The sequence below is a fragment of the Amblyomma maculatum genome, chromosome 4 (assembly GCF_055883805.1).
Source record: "Amblyomma maculatum isolate TAMU_Amacu chromosome 4, ASM5588380v1, whole genome shotgun sequence".
In the NCBI taxonomy this organism is placed as follows: domain Eukaryota; kingdom Metazoa; phylum Arthropoda; class Arachnida; order Ixodida; family Ixodidae; genus Amblyomma; species Amblyomma maculatum.
The window spans coordinates 127,900,850-127,922,059 of record NC_139347.1 but is presented as its reverse complement, the minus strand read 5'-3'; the positions used below and the strand labels follow the sequence as shown (position 1 = coordinate 127,922,059).

At 48.1% G+C, this 21,210-nt stretch overlaps 1 protein-coding gene across 3 annotated transcripts in view; it reads right to left on the bottom strand.

The window, feature by feature from the left end:
- The window catches only part of Tmtc3 (Transmembrane O-mannosyltransferase targeting cadherins 3), a 329,866-nt gene that overhangs the window by 290,917 nt on the left and 17,739 nt on the right, over positions 1-21,210 (bottom strand). For 2 of the 3 annotated variants that reach the window (XM_084602460.1, XM_084602462.1), the window contains exon 2: positions 6,761-7,018. The exons of the other annotated variant lie outside the window; for it this stretch is intronic. In XM_084602460.1, the coding sequence (XP_084458586.1) occupies positions 6,761-7,018 (258 nt within the window). The remainder of the gene's footprint in view (positions 1-6,760; positions 7,019-21,210) is intronic. 3 annotated transcript variants of the gene reach the window in all.

Below are 21,210 nucleotides of genomic sequence, written 5' to 3'. Positions count from 1 at the left end.
CAGTTGCCAGTTTGTATCTTTCTTTCCTCGGAGAAAAGAACGTTGGCCCGTTAGGCGGCGTAGGCACCGAGCGGAGTGTGCAAACGACCATCCGAGAGCACTTAACCTCAATCAATTAGGCGCCCCGTTTGGTTTGTTTGTTGGCACGCTGCACACACTTCAACAGAGCCTCCCGGCGGGAGAGAGCCGCGGGCGAATGCACGCGTGGATAAGTAATAGCTCGCCGAGAGTTCGAAACGCGGCTGAAGCGCCGGATGGGAGGCGGCGGTGGCCGTTACTGATTCCCCCCCCCTCTGAGCAGATTGAAGCATGCGAGGGATTCACGCGAACTTGCTCCGCGGCTGTGGCAACACACCGCATGGTCTGACGAGTTGAAACCGTTGGCTCCACAGAACAGGACTTGTGGAACCGGCAACGTTGTCCTGACGTGTGCTGTACTTCTGAACTTCTGCCTTATAGTCCAGCTGGCGGGAAAAGAAATCGCAAACCACACTTAATCTTTGTAATTAATTTTTGGTTTCCTGTGTTGCCATGTGTTCCCCTCATGTAATACCGTGTACTGGGGAATTCGAGGTATACAATAAATAAATAAATAAATGCTAAGGTGGGTATGTCCACAAGCAGCCTGTTCCCGATTCATTCGAAATAAAATACGACAAGGTCAGTTGTTGGGCGAGTTAGTGACGATGTTCCATATCTACAGCGCAATAACCGGGACAAGAGGGAAAACAGCGCTGTGTTTGTCGTTATTTGTTTTCTCTCTTGTCCCGTTTATCGCGCTGTAGATATGAAAATAAAGTACACTGCGAAGAAGGATCAGAGGTAAAAGAAAGTTGAAAGTGGCAATGTCAGTGCAAAAATGGCAGCTTTCCTTTTCCTATATCAAGTTTGTTGGCTGTTCACAGTGTATCGTGATCTGGATTAGTTGTCAGAGCCCGGAAATAAAGGAAAAAAACAAAGGAGAAGGATAAGAACATATTCATGAAACGCAACCAGGCACATGATAGAAATAAATCAAATAGCGTGGTCATACCTTAAACACACTACTTTCGACTCGCACTGCTGTCTAGAGCATTTGACGCGGCGTGGCAGGCATGATTGCCAATGCAAACAAGAACCCCACCAGCCCGTCGTGCGAATACTCAGACAGCGACGAACAAATGTGTCCACGCCTACAAAAAAAGCCTCTCTGTCCCTCCTAGTTGATCCAGAAGTGTTTCTGTTTACTAATGACACTAATAAGGGTGGGGGTGAAATGTTTTGCGCTCAGACTTGCAGGAAGCTGGGAGTAAAGACAGCTTCTATGAGATATCATACGTTCATTGAAAGGAACCGGCTACGATAAATGCCCCCAGGAAAGCCCCTTAAACTCTTTCGTAATTCACTAATTGCAGAACAGAATGGAAGGCATCTACCGTCGACCGCGACGGCGATTTCGGGCGAGATTAGGTCGTCATAGAATTTCGGCAAGTTGGGAATTTCTTTACGAGTGGCCCTAAACAGGGCGCGGCAATCGGCTTCGCTTGCGAGCCTTAGGCCGCAGTCGACTCGTAAAACTCAGCTGCAAACTTAATGGCCTTTGCGCAAGGCGACACGAGCTTTGCGCGACTTTGAACTTAATAGTCGGCGCTCCGGTTGGGTTTCACCATGCGGCTGCACAATCATCGGTCAGACGGTGCGGTCATCCCCTTCCCTCGGTACTGCTGACGACGTAGACACAGCGAAATGCGCATTGCACGCCCCATTCGGCGAATATGATCGCTTTTTCGCAATAAGTTTAAATGCGAAGTTGCAAGAGCGCACGCACCAAAGCCTCCAGACCACGGAAAGCGCTCCTCTTTTTATTGCAGGATTACCGCCAATCTGGAGTGACTGCACGCAACGAGAAAAGGGAAAAGGTTGCAGGTTACTGGAAAATGGAAAATGTTAACAAGGACATGCCCTTAGCCTGACGAGGATTTGCAAGACCGGGAGTGCGATATTTTTTTTGCACCCTATTAGGCAAAAATTCCGTAAACGCACGCCTTATTGATGCTGGGAAACGCAGCCTCCGCCGCAAAACCCTTACAAAACTAGTTACGAAAGAGAAGCGAGACGAGGCGTTAATTTAATCGCAAGTATATTTAACTACCGCTTTAAAGTCAATGTTTGCAGCTGTTACACAAAGGCTGAGCATCCTGTCGCATCGCACTGAACCGCTCAACGGACAACGAGAAACAGGCACCCCGAGGCCGCCGGTACAGCTATCGGGAGTAAACATATTTTGCACCCGACAATGACGTACAGACCTTCCGCCCTGCTGAGTTTGCACTTTTGTAATGACTCTCTCGTTTCTCTCACATTTATTCCCAAGAAAAGGCATTTTTATTCCGTTCATATACGAACTAAAAGCTATATTTTACTTGTCTCGGGTAATATCTGATATGCTCTGTCCCACGGCGTAGCTACACTGGTATTGTATTAGCCGCCTTTCCACTCACGTTGAATGTAAACCGAAACGGCCCCAACAGAAAAAAAGCGGCCTTCAAAAGGACCGCGACGGACGATAACTCTGCGCGGCGGCTGCTGTCGGCACTAAAATGCGTTTTTAAGGCCGCAGTAAGGACGCCCCATGTACACGCCAGTGTGTTTGTCGGTTTCAATGCCGACGGCCACCGATGAGATAACGCCGAAAAATCGCAAACATTAGTTACATCTCTCACGGCTATTGCAGCCTCGCGATCAGGCGTGCGGAAGTGAAATTCCACCGCCTAAATCACGGTCCAAAGTCAGCAGCGCATCTGCTCCGCACCGCGCCATTCTGCGCGATAGTGCATACAGCATTTTCGGCCGAAAAGACGCCTCCTCGCCAGCACACGGTTAAGACTTTCCTGCAAGAAGACAGAAGATATTGCTACTTGTCACTGCATGCACATCTATACTGAAAAAAGCCTCCTTGACGTCCACGTCATTTCCCGATAAGCTAACTAATGCCGTTTATAGTAAGAACCTTTCACGTCTGGAGTCTGTGTTATTGTTGAGCTAAGGGACTATTACTCAGAACAGCCAATGGCGAACATCGTAGCTCACGATGTTCGTTCGAAATAAGATTTTAGAGCGAATCCCGCAACAAATCTCTGAGCACTGGCGTAAACTAGGGCCGCTATTAATGTATTAATGTCAACAAAGGCCTCGCCCCTGCCTGTGGGCTAACGTCATTCACAGCACGCAGAAACCCTGGCAGCGGGCTGATTCTACACGCCTGCACTGAAATATAGCGCACACACTTAAGCATTGACGCAACAGTCGTACATTTGAAAGCTAGAATTTGCTACAAAAGCAACCAGCAGTAGTAATTACAGCTCCTTCACATTCTAGCACCACTTGATGAAAAATCCACCTCTTCGTTCTGGAGTTGTTCAGATATGACAATATTGCCAGGGGGCGCTCGGAGTGAAAACGACGTTGAAGTGAATCGGCTCCGGACTCGCAGGACGTACAGCCGCCCTGATTTTTAACAATATAGCGCGAGCATCGACCAAACTGCTGGTCAGCACCTCACAACGGCGATAAGCGTGCAACACGGCGAGAGTTCGTGCATGCGCAAGAATGTGGAACGTCGCAAACAGATATTAGAGAGTTTTAGAATAGGGGGCCCCAAGCTTTGGGGCCCCCAAGGAGCTTGGGGCGTCGAAATGCGCATGCGCAGAACGTAAGGCGCGCTTGGGGTCTTGGGTTAACGCTTGGGGCGGCCCCTATTTTTCCAAAATAGCGTTCGCCCCAAGCCGCCGTTGGGTCGCTTGGGTTACGGCAACATGGCGGCGCTCGGCCAAGCGGCGGCCGCTCGCCTCGGCACACATTCGTCGTCACCGCTCCATGGTGTCACGCGTTCATGGAAAACGAAAGGCCAACGAAGCTTATGTTATGTCTCATGATGCCCGCACTACCAAATTTTAGCGATAAAACGCGCTATATTTTCTTATTGCTTCCGGATTTACCGAGCTGCTAGGCTTAGCGAGTTCGCCTCCTTTGGTTGCCATGGGGACCAGACGGCGGAAAGCGCGGAAGGTTCAAATGAGGTTTCCCGGTCTCGGCCTGGATTGACAATTGGCCGATTTCGTCTTGTCTGACTGAAACGGTTTATATAACCGGTAGTCTTAAGATAGTTTTTGCACAATAATAGTACTTTTTGATTAATAAAATAGCGTTGTTGGCTTTTATATATTTAAATGCTTGTACTTGGTTTACCGTCGTGGCGCTGCAATCGACGAACGCAAGCCCGGCTCAGCTGCGTCGGGAAAACCCCTATTCTAAAACTCGCCGCTCGGCTAGCACGTTGCGCCGCCGCACGCTATTTCCTTGGGGGCCCCAAGCCTTGGGTTCCCCTATTCTAAAACTCCCTATTGTGGCAGGGCGTTTGTCTTTGTGATCCGAACAGCGTAGCAGAAGACGCTCTCTCATCGTGCGCGAGCGCGAACTCTCGCCGTGTAGCACGCTTATCGCCGTTATAAGGCGCTGAGCAGCAGTTTGGTCGACGCTCGCGCTATATTGTTAAAAATCAGGGCGGCTGTACCTAAACCTTGGACCGTGTAATTCCACCTGTACCGGCTCTGTTAATCTAGACCCAGTCGCCAACACCGTGAAAATATGGACATTTTTTTTTTTTTTAATTTTGTACGGTAACGTCTTTCCACTAACGTGTGAGCTCACGTTAACTGCCGCGCTGTCTCTGGCAGTAGAGGGTGCGACATTTACCGTGTCACAAGTTGCGCGTGCCTAAAGATACGCATCTATAGCACGTACGGGCCATGTCCGTCTGCTAATCTGCGGAAATGGCCTCATGGGTCAAGCGGAACTTGGAAACCGGTGTCTTAAACATATTCAGACAGAAGCTTCGCTGAGTGCAAGCGACAGAGTGCACTGAGTCGCACGCCAGATAGACTATCCTCAAAAGGAGAAATCAGATGCAGCTGAAACAGAGGCACGCGTACAGGTCAAGAAAAGAGCGGCATCCAGCTATCATAGGACCCCCCTCTAACCAAAAGCTGCCGAGCTATACCATGACGTCACGGCCGACCGCCTTGCACCTACGAGCAGCGCTTGGAACATGGTTTCTTCGAGTGAGTTCGTGCTGGCAAATAGTTCCTAAATGTCTCGTGAGTTAGAGCAAAAATAGATACCTTTAGTCAATTCGATATATAGTCGTTTGCTCATCAGGGTACAATAGGTAAAACGACGAATCCTGATGGTGAATTTCAGCACTGTCGGGTTTTCACGAAATCGCTTCGTTGTTCTGCGCTTCACTGCATCTCTTTTCCGCCATGGAGCCCTGCGAGGTGACACCGCTGGCGACACCGATGAACGGACGCGACAACCGGTGGCGGCCATGTTTGTAAAAGTCTGCGAGACCGTGAGAGTGGAAGAACACGTTTTCCTGTTTTTCTGTTGTTTTTTGTTTGACTTTTCCCGTGCTTTCCGCGACGTCACACATTTGGAGCGATGCCACTGGATGGAGGGGGTTTCCTTTGAGGGCTGTTTGGCGCTTTTTTTTTTTCTTGACGTGTATCCGACTATAGCCCTCATTGCTGAGGTATGTTAGTTCCCCGGCCCGAGCACATGTGATGCTGCTTCGAAAAAAAGAAGGTAAGCTAGCGTATGTCCTAGCTACAAAACACGCAATATCTGATCAGGGCTATAGTAGCCAGGCATACACATGTACTCCTTTATATTTCGATGAGCGATATAACGAGAAAGGACAGTAAAAACATGGCACCAGCACGAGCTTTGGGTGGATATCTTTTCTGTTTACTGCAATAATTTAAACACGTTGAAATGACCTGCGGGTGCCATAAAAGGTTATAAAAACGATGGGTGCGTCAATGAAATGAATAACGACGATGCCTGACCGCCAACCGTCGTAACCCTTTTCTTGCACTATACGCCACGCTGCTTCTTGTTACCTCTGTTTTTTCAATAAGTCCCAGCCAAACCAAGTAACTGCAAGTTTGAAGCTATAAAACGTGTCCCACTGGATGCATCCCGGCTTAGAGAAAATTCAAGCTACTGCAATCAATTCCTCCGTAAAGGCCAGTATTCTCAGTGTTAACTCGAAGGTAACTTGTGAATCACGTGTAAAAACAGTTTGCACTGAAAGAGTGGCACAGAGTTTGGCAAAGTGTTACTCTTTACGCGCGCCACACGTCCAGATATATGGCATTGGCGAAAAGCACCCCTACCGTACGGAGTCTGCTTTCGAGCCATTTAGCAAGCTATTTTCGAGACCTCCCAAGCTCGAAGTCTCCCGCCAGTGAGGAGGGGTTTCGTCATCATCAGGAAAATATTTTATACAGCCGCGGAGTTTATATGACTATAGGCTTCTAAAATCCAGGAACAGCGACTGGAAAACTTTTGAACACCGCTGTACAGAGAATACCAAGGGCGGTAGACACCCGGTGAGTACTCCGGCAGTTCTTGTCAATCACAAATACGTTCAAGGGTTAACAGTGAAGTGAGTGAGAAAGGTTTTGCAGTGAAGCGCGGCAACCACCGCTCCCAACGCCACCAACCCTGGCGTAGTACAAACTATTGGCCCAACATTGGACTGTTTTAGAAATGGTCCTATATATAGGGCCAAACATATTCCACACAGTAACAATATTGCGCCCATGGTTTGTACTGGCTAGACAGGAAAGAGTTAGCCGCCAAGATAAGCAACCGAAACTACCCAGTCTCCCGAAGGAGGCATGCAGAAAGGAAAGTGAGAGGAGGTTATACACCGTACCCAGGTAGCAGAGAGTGAGGAAGAGGAGCCCAATGTTCCCGCAGAGAGGCACCAGCGACAGCAGCAGTAACAGCCGTCCGAGCAGTCAGTCACAGCCAGGGAGGCACATGCGCCCCCACCAGGGGCAGGACACTCTTCTTCCTCCAACTCGGGACAGCTCTCCCACGGGTCGGAGTCAGAGCAAGAGCTGGTTTCCGAGCAGGCACCACCACCATCGTCGACCGAGGAGTCAGCGGTCCCTCTCGGGTGGACACTCACCTGTAACAACAAAGGTGACCAGACAATGAGGGGAGACATCGAGAGGGCACCTTCAACTTAGGCAGAACAAAGCATGGTCATGTCAGTTCCACGATAGTTGTCAACTCTATCATTTGATTACATAAGCGCGTGATAAGTGACGTAACGCCAGCTAGGACTGACAACTGCGACCGATCCGAGAAGTGGCGTTACTCCGAGAGCAAACATAACGTCGTAACGAGGTTTTGCTATCACTTGGTGGAAATGATATCCACGGAAAGTGACATGATTACAACTTATGCTGATTGGGCTCTAATTTTTTTTTTTTCTTTTTGTTGCAGAAGGCGGCGAGAGTCCAACCTTGTTCCACGCCCCTCAGTGAATGTTTTGTTGCCGGGCGGCCACTCAGGATGACTCCGCGGGGAGTGGCGCAAGACGTTGCAGTTTGGGATACAACATTCGGTTGGTTCCCATCTCGGCCTCTACATATTTTTTTAAGCCTGTCTGCCTGCCTTCCCAGGAAAACACTTTTTATATACTGCACCACGGAGTCGGAGACGCAGAAGCCATTACAGATGAGGGTAAATGTCGTAAAAAGGCCTTTTATGAAGTTGTAAATGAACCTGCGCTGCTTTCTAGCGCAAAAATGTGCAAAACAAAAATCATCCGAAGATATATATATATATATATATATATATATATATATATATATATATATATATATATATATATATATATATATAAGTAAGGAACTCTTAAAAAAGGAGTATAGTCAGCGGTTGCGTGTTTTACGGTGAGGACCAGAAAAAAAAAAAGTGCAAGCGAATTTACATGTTCAACCGGCGGCTGAGTTCTTTAAAGCATTTAAAGGCAATGACAACGGTGCAGCTAACATGCATAAACATACACGTGAGTAATAAATGGACTCTATCCTGCGTGCTTCAATAAATGCCCTAATTCTTTTCGGAAAACCTGCAGAACTTAATGTAGCCATGTTTCGAAATTAAAACTGCTTTTCGGCGGAGCCAGAAAGCAAGGCGCTCGTGTAATGTGCAATGTCAGCGCACACTAAAGAACCAAAAGTGGTTAAAAAATCGGGAGCTCTCCACTAAGGCGTGCCTCATAGCCTGAACCGCTTTGGGACGTTGACCCCCCTCCCCCCCCCCCCCCCCCCCCACAAACACACACACACACACAAAACAAATTAAATCGATCTTATTCCACGCGTCTAAATAGAAAAAAAATGGTTACAGCGTGTACTCATCCAGTCGCAAGATCGTATTTAATTAAGTTCATTCTACAGGTTCATAGTGAGTTTGCTTCCTCTGTAAAGACTTCGAGCGGCGGGCACCTTGTCGAATCAGTGGGCCGAGTCGTCATCGAAGAAGAAACGTAACTGTATCTCCATTGGCGGAAGGCAGCGGATCCCGACACAAAAGACTGAACTGCACAAAACCACAAAATAGAGCGCACACGGGGACCTCGTTTCGGTTATTTTCACCAAATGTGAGGAAACCGAAGCAGGAAGCTGCAGCAGCAGCTTGCAGCGCCACCTTCTTCCCTTGAAGTGCAGAGGCACTAAACGTTGCAAAACACGGCATACAGTTATACCTGCCAACTTGAAAGCTTTCAAATTCGTAAAACCACTCGAAATGCTCGAAAGCTCAAATCAACAAAAGCAAGAAAGCGCGCCAACCTGCCCACATTTATGTGGAAGAGTAACGAAATGTAGAATTAGCCTGTCCCTTCTAACTTGGATGCCTTGGCGCTCAGAACTCTAAAAGCATTTTGCAAATTGAACTGACAACCCCAATCCCCCTTAAGGACGCACTTTCGATCGGCGTACTAGCTATTCCAGGGGGTTCACTAAGGTAAGCGTCCAAGGATCCCCGTAAACCATTAATTCCACAGGAAGTAATAGCGACTGTCATCTCGTAGACAGGAACTGAAGCGAAAGCAAGGATCGCCTGTGTAAAGCATTTTCTGTGCCCGGACGGCGACACCACTGTGCAGATACAAAGCTGAGTACCGCCCAAGCTTCAACGTCTCAGCGCTCCGGCGAAGTTCGATTCGGGCCAGGGACGCGACACGCGGCACTGGCGTGATTTCCGAGCCTCAACAAAGAACTGCACACGCACCGCTCACTGGCAGTGGCAGATAAAAGACGCCCAGTGTTTCACCGCACCCGTGCGCTGCAACGTGCTCGCGAGGCACAAAAAGGACTCCTTTCCCAGGGGAACAAGGAACGGACTGGCCGGGGCTCGGGCCGTACCGATGAGAAACGGACGGCCGCGCCTACGCGCGCTGGAAATGAAGATGGCGAGAGAGGAGGAGGATGCCGAAAATGAAGTTGTACGACGCGCCGCAATTATTACGGGGCGAACAAAGAGAGCGCTCTACACGCCCGCGCTTGCACACGCGCGCGCACAAAGAGTGCCGATGCCCGCCTGATCCCGGGGCCCCATTTTTCCCACCGCTTCGCTTCCTAATCTGGAGGCGGGCACGTCACCTGCAGGCGCCGATAAACGCGGACCCTCCCTCGCCGCAGTTTGCAGCCCACCGCGGCGGAAAATTTCTCGCGGCGCCAAAATTTTTCACCGGTGGTCGCGCCTGCTATAGCGAGGTGCCGCCGTCGCACCGACGAGAAGTACATTCGGCGGCCGCGTCAGCGGGCGTTGAAATTTCGACATTAATTGCATCGTCGCTCTGCGCGCACAATCGCGGCGGCCAACAATAGAACGAGGGACGCGAACGAGAGTAGAATTATTGCCCCCTCACTCGTGACAGGACTGAGGGAAACCGCTTGTCCAAAACGAAACACATATGAGCACAACGGCGTTTCAGTGCTGTGTTTGAATTGAATGCCTTGCTCTATTTGCTGGACGAGTTAGTGGCGAAAACGTCGCTATGCCTCATACCGTATTCTCATGAGGAACGTCATACGCGTTTGCTCCGGGCTTTCCTTCACGTGTAGCACCTGCTTTCAGTCTTTTATGTGATTTTATCACAGGCTTTTTACAGTAAACATCCAGTCTTTGGGCTACTGACAGACACGTTGGACCTATAACGCTGGCAATTAGAATAAGTTGTGTCAATCAAGTACAGATTTATCTGCATACGAACTCCCTTATAGCAATGAATTACCGTGACTATCATACAACTAAGCGCAGCCAATGAATATCTCCTCCCTTATCACATATCTACCTCACCTTGGTGGTTTCTCATGAAATATTCGGTAAGTTGCACTTTGGTAAACATACGCGAGAACCGTGCTCAGTTGCCAATACTCTTGAAGGTGTTCAATTTAGGTGGCCTAGATTCCAGCCCGCACTTAAACCAGTGCCAACATTGCTCCGAGTTCTCAGGCAGTATCGTAAAATAGCGAGGCAATGGTTTCACCACAACTGACGGGTAACTCGCTGCACGATATGAAAACGTCAGGATCTCAGAACATGTACCTCGGAGCTGTTCGAAAAGTGAGCATCCAGGTACCATGGAGCTGAGACACCGAGCTTCAGAACGGCAAGCTCTAACACCTCATTGTATTCGTCTCTCTTGAAAGGATCTGCTTAAAGGGACACTAAAGAGAGAAAGGAAGTGGGTTTGCATCGATAGAATGCCAGTTCCTGATTACAAAAAGAACACTCTTACTGAAAACAGAGCTGTTATAAGGTAGTAAAGAAGAATAAGAGAAATACAGGTATCGCCACCACAGCCAAACGGCCGAGGCTCGCAACTACAAATCACGTGAGGCGCTAGGGATCCCGGAGGCTGACAAATGCGAATTACGTTGTATGTTTGAATGCGGTAGTACGTTTTTTTTTTTTTTCAAACATGATAACACGCTTTTATCATACGTAAACGACGGCGAAAATACAACGTAAACGTTGCAAGGCAAATACAAAAATATACTTGGAGGCGCCACAGGCGCCCACTTCAGTTTTGGTTATGTTTCGACTCAGGCATTTTGGGCGCACTCGGATAGTTTGCTTGAACCTGCAGCGCCTGAATTACGAGCTTGGAGCAGCGGATGCGCCTTGATGGTTCCGATTTGAGCATTCGGAGGCACGAGCGAGCGAAATCCGCTACCGCCGACACACTCCTTCGTTCACACTTCTGCGCCAACATATCGCCGCCGTTGCCGCTTCGACTGCGACCTGACCGCTTGACTGCAGCTACGTACGCCACGAAAAGCATACACATGCTAAGTACCGAAGGAAAAACGCATTATCATTCAATTGTTCACTAAATCATGGCACATCTGACCAACATATACCGCGTCAACAAGACCTTCAACGTGCTATTTGCAGGCGTCGTAAACAAAAGGGGCATACTTGCCGCTCATACCAAGGAGAGCGTCGATATATTGCGCTCGGGTAAAAAGTAAAAACTAAAAATAACGAAGCACCAGAAATACATTACAAAAGGTTAAAAAAATAAATCGATTTGCAAAAAAAAAAAAAAAATGCCAGCAGCGGTAGGACTCGAACTTGCTACTGCTTGCTCCGTAACGTACGGCGCTAGCCACTCGGCTACGCCGCTTTTTTTTTTTTTCTTTATTGCCTGTTTTGAGTTCACATCAATTCAAAAAAGATCCACGATAATGGTAAAACTCGCAACAACCAGACTTCGGCTGTCACGAAAGGTTTGGCACAGGAACCCTGGAAATATTTCTAGTTTTCATGTCATGGCCCCATTTACAATAAAGTGTTTCTGCTGCCGGTCTAAAAATTACAACTTCTTGATCATCGGCGCATGCTGCCTGCTCTCACGTCTTGCAACTAATGTTCTGGCTGCCTATGCGCCCTATATTGTGCACTGGATCCATTTTAACATGTGGAATTTCACAGCGCTGGCAAATGTAGTGGCGCCGGCACTTCGGTCATGTTCTGCTACCGTGGACGTAATTTTCGCTGAACACGGAGCTGTAGCACAAACCTTGAAAGAAAAAAGTGCGACGAAGCTTCAAAACTGACAAGCGCAGCAGCGAGGACACTATTTTGCTGGTAACTAAATCTTATTTGTATGTAAACATGTCAGGAAGCGTTGCGATGACCGACGGCTCGGTTTGTTGCAAGGAGCGCAAAAGCTTGAGAAACATGTAAAGTATTGTGCATTACAAGCGCTCTATGTTTTTTTTTCTTCCGTTATGGGCCCATCGCTCGATAAATTACTCTCTTCATCGTTTTATTTATTTCGGCTGAGGCCGTCATTGCGAGTACGCTGTTGCCAAGTTGGCCCTTGAGGGATGCGACGCCGCGGGCCGCGCCGGCTCGCTAGCTATCACGGAGTCTCCGCTTACGTCATAGTGTGCGTCATTCAACTCCAACTACGTAGCTGGAGGCCACAGTTTGAATTCGACCGGCGGGAACAAGAAAACACCTCAACTTCTTATCGCAATATCTCAGAAATTATTCGATTTTTTGCTGCCGGATATGCGGCGACAGTGTCACCAAATGTAGTTTATTAGATTTTCATAGCATCTTTGGCTGTCTTTAGTGTCCCTTTAAGGAGCGCACTGGGGTACGCGGTTGACTTCGCGCGATAAACTGTATCAAAACAACATGCTCTTTCACTGCCATCTATTTGTCTCAGAGACTTTCCATGTCCTGCCCCTCCCCCAGGCTAGGTTTTACCCACACTACTTGGCATGTGTAGGCAAAACATTGACACATTGTCCTACTCAGTACTCCCGGGAGTGCTGGAGGCTACAAGAGCAGAGGCGTTACAAAAGTGGCTGCAGATCCGTTACTGGCCACTGGCCAGTCATGGATCGAAGTGCTCAGTTCTGGTGTTAGCAGTGTAAAACCACAAATGGTACCCACGAACCCCCTTCAAGTCCCTAATGTAGGAGAATGCTCAAGCCATAAGGCTACGCCTATTAAGCTGCAGTGGCCGAGTGAGCGAGCGAGTGATTGATTGATTGATTCATTTATTGATTGATTGATTCAGTGAGTGAGTGAATGAGTGAGTGAGTGAGTGAGTGAGTGAGTGAGTGAGTGAGTGAGCGAGCGAGCGAGCGAGCGAGAGTGAGTGAATGAGTGAGTGAGTGAGTTTATCCCAAAAGGGAAGGAGACAGTGCGGAATGGAGGGCGGCTCTACGCTGGATTGGCCTCCGCCTCCTTCTGAGCGAAATCCATTATTTTCACCGAATATCCGGCACTGGGTGCGAAGGGCAGCCTCACAGTGCACGTTTGAATGAATATTGAGTGATTTTTCTTTCTTGGGGGTAGGGGGAAGGGGGGGGCTGGCGAACACAGGCCTGCATAGTGTGATCGAGGTTAGCACCAGCCGGGCAGAAATGAAAAGCTGAGAAGGGATAGTTAGCTGGGTGGATCCGGTGGCAGAAGTTAGGAGTGAGTCATGTGCGAGTCTGAAGCTGACTACATAGAATCTCGCAATAACGGGGAATACACAAGGCGACAGAGGCGGTAATGGTGACATGTCATGAAAGAATTAAGGAGGTGGTCTCGCGCAGCAAGCGGGGCCACGTGGCCGAAGCCGGACTCCATGGCCTGCGCCCGAACAGTGAAACTTCGGTCGCAGAGGTGGTGAGACCCCTCGTTGCCAGATAGGCCCGCGTGTGCGGGGTCCAAAAAATGGTGAAAGAGTGGGTCGGATAGAGTTTTTAGGAGGAGGGACAGGGCTGGATGGGTTATCCGACCCGCGCCGAAATTATGATGGCTGATTTAGAATCGCTCACAATGGTGGCAATATCGGGGGTGGTCACAGAAAGAGAGAGGACCGCCGCTTTCACTTCCTCTGAAGAGGAAGCATATGTGGTGGCAGCCGTTTAATGCGTTCGCTGGAGTGAGCGCCCCAAAGGGGATAGGAAGGGTAGGAGGTATATTCTGCCTCGTCGACATATAGACCCTTTACCGAGAGCAGTTCCGCTGCCTCCAACAGATGGCGTCACTAAGACAGCCGTCATTCCTGGCCTTCGGATGGCATCGGTGGGCAGTGCGGACAGCTGCTGCGGAGCTTGTGTAAGAATGCCGACTAGCGTTCAAACACCGTCGCTTTGGTGCGTGTGTCCTCTGACTTGTCAAATAAATCTGCGGGGAAGTTGAGCTAATTACCTCGTGGTTTATTAGCGGAAAAATATATTACTTTTTACATACGGTTAACATGACCTAGGCCGCAAATTTTTTTGTGGTGTGTCGCAAGTTTGTTTCTTTCTTGGAGACGAAAGCGCCTGTGAGTTGTAGGAAAATGATTATAATAAACCTCACCCGCCATCCGATCTCAGCGCCGGCAGTTGCTGCGGAAATACGAGAACGACCAGAAGTCCAAGATGCCGGGCTAGTTGGTACTGCATAATGAAATAAAACAGCGCAAAGAACGTGACGAAACACGGAGGGGAAGAAACACTGACACGGGAGCTGACGGTGTTTCTTTCCCTCCGTGTTTCGTCACGTTATTTGCGCTGTTTTATTTCATTATGTGATAACGACCCTGACGTTTGCTCAGGAGTTACGTTGCGTCTTTTTATGCTGCCGCGTCATTTCCGTAGAAGTTTAAAAGTTATCTTTGTGTGACTACTAATGTATGCGCATTCATATTGAATTCATTGTGCAGAAAGGGAAGGTTATTGTGTGCATGCCTGTGAACTCAGCTGCATTCATGCTTACTTCAGGAAAGCACTGATGCAATACATGTAATAACTGCTGCTTTCATGTAACTAAAGCACGGATCAATAGCGAATTTCATCATGATAAGATTTTAATATCTCCACTTGATCGCGTTCGCTACATCTGCGGGTGCTGAACTCCGGTGTAATTTCGAGTCTCTTTCGCCCGAGCGCAAGTGAACGTCGCTGAGCGCCTGGCGTGGTCTTTGATCAGCGTAATAGTCTTTGAAGTCAGAACGGGATAGTCACTCTGTTGGACGAATAAATGTTCTCTCTCTCTCTCTTGAAGTCAGGCGTTACGGGAGATAAAATAGTATATGTCTTATTGTCGGGGGTAAACATTCGCGTCCATATCCAGTGCTAAGTATATTGTCACCTTCGCCTACAATACGGCGCCGCAGGAAACCACGAAGTTTACGCCGTTCCGTCTCGTATATGGCAGAGAGGCCCGCACGATGTTGGACGCGATTCTCCCGTGCGGGGAAGAAGCGGTCGAACCCGACGCCGCCCATTTCGCAGAACAGGCCGAGCAAGCCCGTCAGCTGGCCCGCTTGCACATCAAGGAGCAGCATGCCACCGACGCTCGACACTAGAACCTTTGGCACAGGGAAGTCCACTACGAACCAGGGGACCAAGTGTGGGTGTGGACCCCCGTGCGCCACAAAGGCTTGAGCGAGAAACTACTCCACCGCTATTTCGGACCCTATAAAGTCCTGCGCTGCTTAAACAGCGTTAATTACGAAGTCATTCCAGATGGAACTGTGATCGTCAGTGTTCGGCGCCAGCGGCCTGAAATTGTGCATGTGGTGCGCTTAAAGCCGTACTTTTCGCGTGACTGAGCGTTTCCTGCAAGTGAAACCCTGCGTTATTGTACAGTTCACCTCATGCCTAATTTTTTTTTTGCCCCTCTCCCCTTGTCATCGGGACGATGTTTTCTTTCACGGGGGGGGGGGGGGGGGGGGGATAATGCCACGTGCCAAGCGCCGCGTGACAGCCGTGTTTGGTGCCGACGACGACGAAGCGGTGGTTGGCACGAGCGGCGCGCTGGTGCTGGACTCTGTGACAGGAACGACAAGCCGACCTTATTCTCTGGTCCTCGGCAAAGTGTACGTTCACGGCTCCCTGTGACTTCAGTCGTGACAATATGTTGTGAACTATGCTGGGTGAACATATCCCAAGGACGCGGGATCGAATCCCGGCCTCGGCGGCCACTTTTCCATGGAGGCGAAAAGCAAAGAGCCCGTGTACTGTGCGATGTCAGTGCACGTTAAACACCCCAGGTGGTCGAAATTTCCGGAGTCCTCCACTACGGCGTCTCTCATAGCCTGAGTCGCTTTGGGACGTTAAACCCCACAAACCAAAAACCAAACCATATCCATAATACGTCTAAACCAGTGCGGTTCGAAACGTTTTCACCGTTGAAGCAAACATATTGAAAATAAAGGTTTCAGATGATAATCGACACGTGATCTGCTTCGTTTGAAGATAAAGTATATGGTCCAGAAAAAGCGCTAGAGAAAGAATTTACTAAAAAAAGAAAAACTCGTCAACGGCGGAAGGGAAATTTGTCGGCACATCCTACAGCCAATGCCGGCATTCAGATGACTCAGTAAATGTTCTAGGTGATCATATAACACCTATTTTAGCATCTGCATATCCTATGCGCACTCAAATGAAGTTTCTGTACAGCTCGCTGTCACCAGCCATAGCGGGTGCGCAGCACCTTCAGCAGGGCGCCAGCGCACCGGCAGACGTCAAAACCAGAAGGCCCGAAGGCCAACGATGGGGGAGGGTCACGTGACCAAATATGGCGGCGCCCATGCTGTCGCGCTGTAAAGAGTCTATAACAAGTCCGTGGCATTGCAAAGCCGTTTCTGAAAGGAATTCAGCTTATTTTTAACGTCGTTGTGGGTGGTGAACAGGGCGTATGGTCTTGGGTAAAGGGGTTATGTAGATGTTGTTGAATATGGTAGGGGATAGTGTACATCGATGCAGTTACCTAGGTAAATTGTATGGGTAGGGATTGAAGTATGTGCAGACCAGTGGCGGTATGGACCAGAGGAGCATACTGCGAGGTGAGATGAGCATCTTCTACCTCAGGAAGGTGTTGATGATGCCGGCTGGAAGACGTTCAGTTGATGCAAGAGATGAAATACCAAGGGCGTGTTTGTGAACCCGGCGGAGAAGAACGTCCAGTGTTGATTTCTACACGGGAGAGGTGAAAGTGCGGAAGTGAGCACGTAAGCCTGCTAAATACGAAGGCTTGGAGAAGACGAAGGTGTTCCATTTCATGGAGGCCACCGTCATTGTTAGGCACGAGTCCTATCAGGCAGAGGACATGACAGACAGCCGCACGAAAGGTTTGAAGAGTGTTCAGTCGGTTGGCCTGCATATATAGGCCAAGTACTCGAATCTGAGGTACACGTTGAATGGCTTGATCATTAACGTGAACAGCTTATAAGGAGAATGTGTAGCTGTTCGTAAGGTAGTCTTCGATGTGACCATCGGAACTGTCGGTTACCTAGAGAGTAATGTCATCGGCATAGAGAGAAATTTAGGGAGGGGGTGGAAAAAGTGAAGTAGGTATAGGTAATATAGACAAGTTGAAGAGGAAATGAGAAAGAAGAGTTCCTCGGGAAGTGCCGAAACTTCTCAGGGTGTAGGAAGGGATGTTCGCAGAACTAAATACGAGGGTAGCGGACCGGTACGAGACGAGCGGAAGCTGCTGATGTAGGAGTATGTTTTGATGCCACAAGAAATGTGGTTGAGGCCAGCATATATTGCGGCATGGACCACGTTATTAAATGCGCCATGTAGGTCGAGACTTAGTATGGCGTGTGCATCCGTGGTGCCATTAGGGACATGAATGTCATGCTTAAGACAGAGCATGACATCTTGGCATGAAAAAGACTGGCCGCAACCAAATATTGCAGAGGGTATAAACGATTGTCCCCCATATATCTGGCAAAACGCGTATGAGATGCTCAAAAGTCTTATATGTCACTTTAGGATGTGACACCACATACCATTTGTAGGATGTGCATTTATTTAGGTTTTGTAACCTCTCATTCATGTTGTGCAACATTTGGCTAATTATGGTTCTGGAACAGTTGTTGAAGATAAAACCGAAGCAGTTCTTGGATTAATTTGCTAATAGCACTTCTTTGAAGCTTGCATCAATGCTGGACAGTTCAAATAGCAAGCAGTTGAATAACAGGAGTGATGTAAAGGATGTATTTCAGTTCTGACAAATGGAACGTAATATTGTCGAGATGGAGGAGTTTGAGAGGTCTGAGGATGAAAATGAACTTGACGCCCTTCCACGTGGAGGACAGTGTGACAGTGTCGAAGCAGTGGTTGGAATTTTCAGTGAGAGCCTGCATAGAGGAGTATCGGAATTATTTCGGAGGATTTTATTGTTTGTCTGGTCGGGATCGGGTGCATGTGCAGTTTTGAGAGTCGCAAAGGCATGCCGAACCTCCGCCTCAGCGATGGAGTCATCAAGAAGTTCGTCAAGTCTGCCGGGGTAGGTAGGAGGGTAAGTGCTGGTTACAGAGTGTGGTGAGCAGATGATCCGTCCGATTAGTGTATTGATAAAGAAGTTGATGTTATGCTTATGAGATGTACGAGAGGAGGTGGGGTCAAGAACGTGGCGAAAGTGTGACCATGTTCGTCGGGTGACGAGCTGGGGCCTGCATTCCTTCGCACACACGACCTCACTGTTGAGCAGCCAGCAGAACTATGTACTATGCAAGCTCTTTGCTGAACTTGGCCAATATAAGGCCGTGTTTTCGATTATGACGTTGCCGTTTTAACGCCGGAGGCAGGACTGCCTAGCTTCCCATATGTAAAGAAGTACCGAGTCAATACCAACCTAAAACTAAACTCTTGTATGTCTCTATAACTCCTCGATCACGGGCCGGCTATGCTCGATCATTGGAGTTTCCAACTAGTTACCCTCCTGCAACTCGGGCTCCCTTCAAGAAAATTCGCCGTCCGCGTGTTTCGCGCAAGCTAATCGGTTATCGGTGGTGCACCATTCCATCTCAGTGACGAAAAAAAGAAATCGTGCCGATACGATCACGAAGGGCGGCGATCGATCGAAACTGGCAGAAGCAGCTGTGCTGCCCTGGACCCATTAAATATGCCCAACTTGGGGAGATACCCTCGCTTATTAAATTTCATGGAAGCAGCGTTTTGCCTTCGCGTTGAAACAACAGAAGCCAGTGGCTCGATTTGGAAGCATGCATCGACTCGCAGTGTAAACGTGTACGCGTTTTCCGAGCTAAAACACGTTTGCCAGCCAGTCATGTGTGCGATCGATTCTGTTTCAAGTGCTTCGCCGCACAGAGGCAGCACTTGTACCTGCCAGCTGGCATTCAATAAATGGCAACTCGTGAGTTTATTTTCAAATCTTGCCCTTAATGATCGATACTTCGACCCCCTCTATGCTAAAGTTATAGTTTAAATATTTCAGTTCACATTTCTGGGGACACCGCTTTCAGTGGTAAGGCAACTGCGGGTTAATATAAGGTACTGTTTGAACCTATTGATGGCAATATTCTAAGCTTCCGGTGCATAGAAGAAAAAAAAAACAGTTTTGATTTTATATAGCTGTTCCTCTTGCAGGTCATCGCTCGCGTACATGTAGTTCCTGGTCCCTTAATAACCAGTCTCTTAACATGTGCCTCGAATTATTTAACACGTGCATTCTAATTAGCATACAGGCCCAAGTTAACACGCTATAGAAGCTAGCGTTCGTAAGCGACCACCTGACATAACAATAAAACCCCGCTTTAATCAAACCGTAAGAATGCACTGATACGGCCTAGGAGTAGCATATCTGCTTCCGCACTGCAAGAGACCTGGAAGACTAATTATTATCCCACTCTCTCACTTTGAATAAGCAACGAAAGTTGGCAGCTCCTCCTCAATTTGTGACAGCATGCGGTATCGTTACGTCACGCAAACCATCAACGAATCAGAACTATGCCATGCCACCTGCTAACCACCACTTGCCCGAGCCAAGCTCGAGATTCTTCGTTCACAATGGCGACAACGCCAAAAACGCCCGATGTACCTCTACAGTGAAGAGAGCATGAGGAGAAGAGCGAACGAAGAGGGGGAGGAAGACAAGAAGGTTCGGCTTCAAAGTAAAGACATGGCTTTTTCGCAGAGTTGTTTATACAGTATATCTTTGCAGCATGCCACTGCTTGCTCCATAAGTGGTTCTATATATAATCTTCTACCAGCCCCAAACGTTCTCGTTTCGTATTCTGCCCGAAACAAGTGAGCCAAGCATGACGTCAAGAACTAAGCGAAATTTAGTCTGGTTACATGTAGAAGTTGAACTTTTAGGTTTAAACCGAAGAACATCGATAAAGGTACGCCGAAAGCATTTTAAAAAGTGCACACTGCGAACTTTCAATGGCGGGAGAAAATTACAACAGTGTTCAATCCAGAGGCATGATGTGAGAGAGCGGGATCGTTGGTTTAAGTACAGCGGTTGAGGGTTTTGAGGCATCGTCCCTTTTGCGCATCCTATTTCTTTGTCCAGCATGAACCAACTCGCCCAACAGCAAGTTCTAATTAGCATTGTTCATGGTCTCACGAATGGGGAAAGAATGGCAGCCGTGCTTCCCGACCCTCATAGACATGTCAAGCGTTTGAGAAAGAAGGCCTGCGGCAAGGCAGGATCTTCGAGGGGCGAAGACCTGAGAATTTGCAGGGCAAGTGTATCCAGGAAATCGCGGAGACCAAAGCCCGCCGGCTTTTTTCTTTTTTTTTTTTTTTTGCCACGTGACACTTCTAAGACACAAGACGAGAAAAGCGCGATAATTTTTAAGTGATTTGATTTATGCAAAAATTTGATCGTAATAAATAATATTTCAGTCATTCCTTTGCCAAGCGTATGCATTTATATGCGTTTTGTCTTAACGCAAATTTTCATCATGGCAACAGCATTTTATTCCAGGTTCTTAGCTGTATATATGACAAACTCTACATTAAATAAACGTGCATAAAATAACGTGCAAGAAAAAAAAAGCCAAAATGTACACTACGTCACTTTTAACTGTACACGGACACCGTTATCTCAGCGAAAAAAAAAAACTATATTCAGCAGAAAATAATGTTAACCGAAAAAAAAATCGGAAGTTGTGTTTGCAAATAAACATCGAAAAAAGTCAACCGAATTCTCAGAAGGTAAAAACCGAAAACTCCAACCCCTGTACCACCCTATTTATACTGTATACTCCTATTTGTACTACATATCTATACTCCGAACCCTAGACATACTGTATGGTTTCAGCTTAATTCATGCCATAGGGGCATCACTTCACTATGCGCACCCGTTGCCTGTCGTCATTGACCATTCTCATTCGGGTGTAGAAGACTTCTAGTAATATGACATCGTCTCTACGTCGAACTCCAGGGTACACCGCCGTCACAACGTTCAAACAAACCTTCCTTCTGTCCTAGCAACTCGTTGTTATCGTTCGCCTTTACCAACTACCGAATTATCTGTCTTCTTGTTTTACTTTCCTTTCTCTTCTTCTTTTCCTTCGTTTCTTCTTCTCCCTCG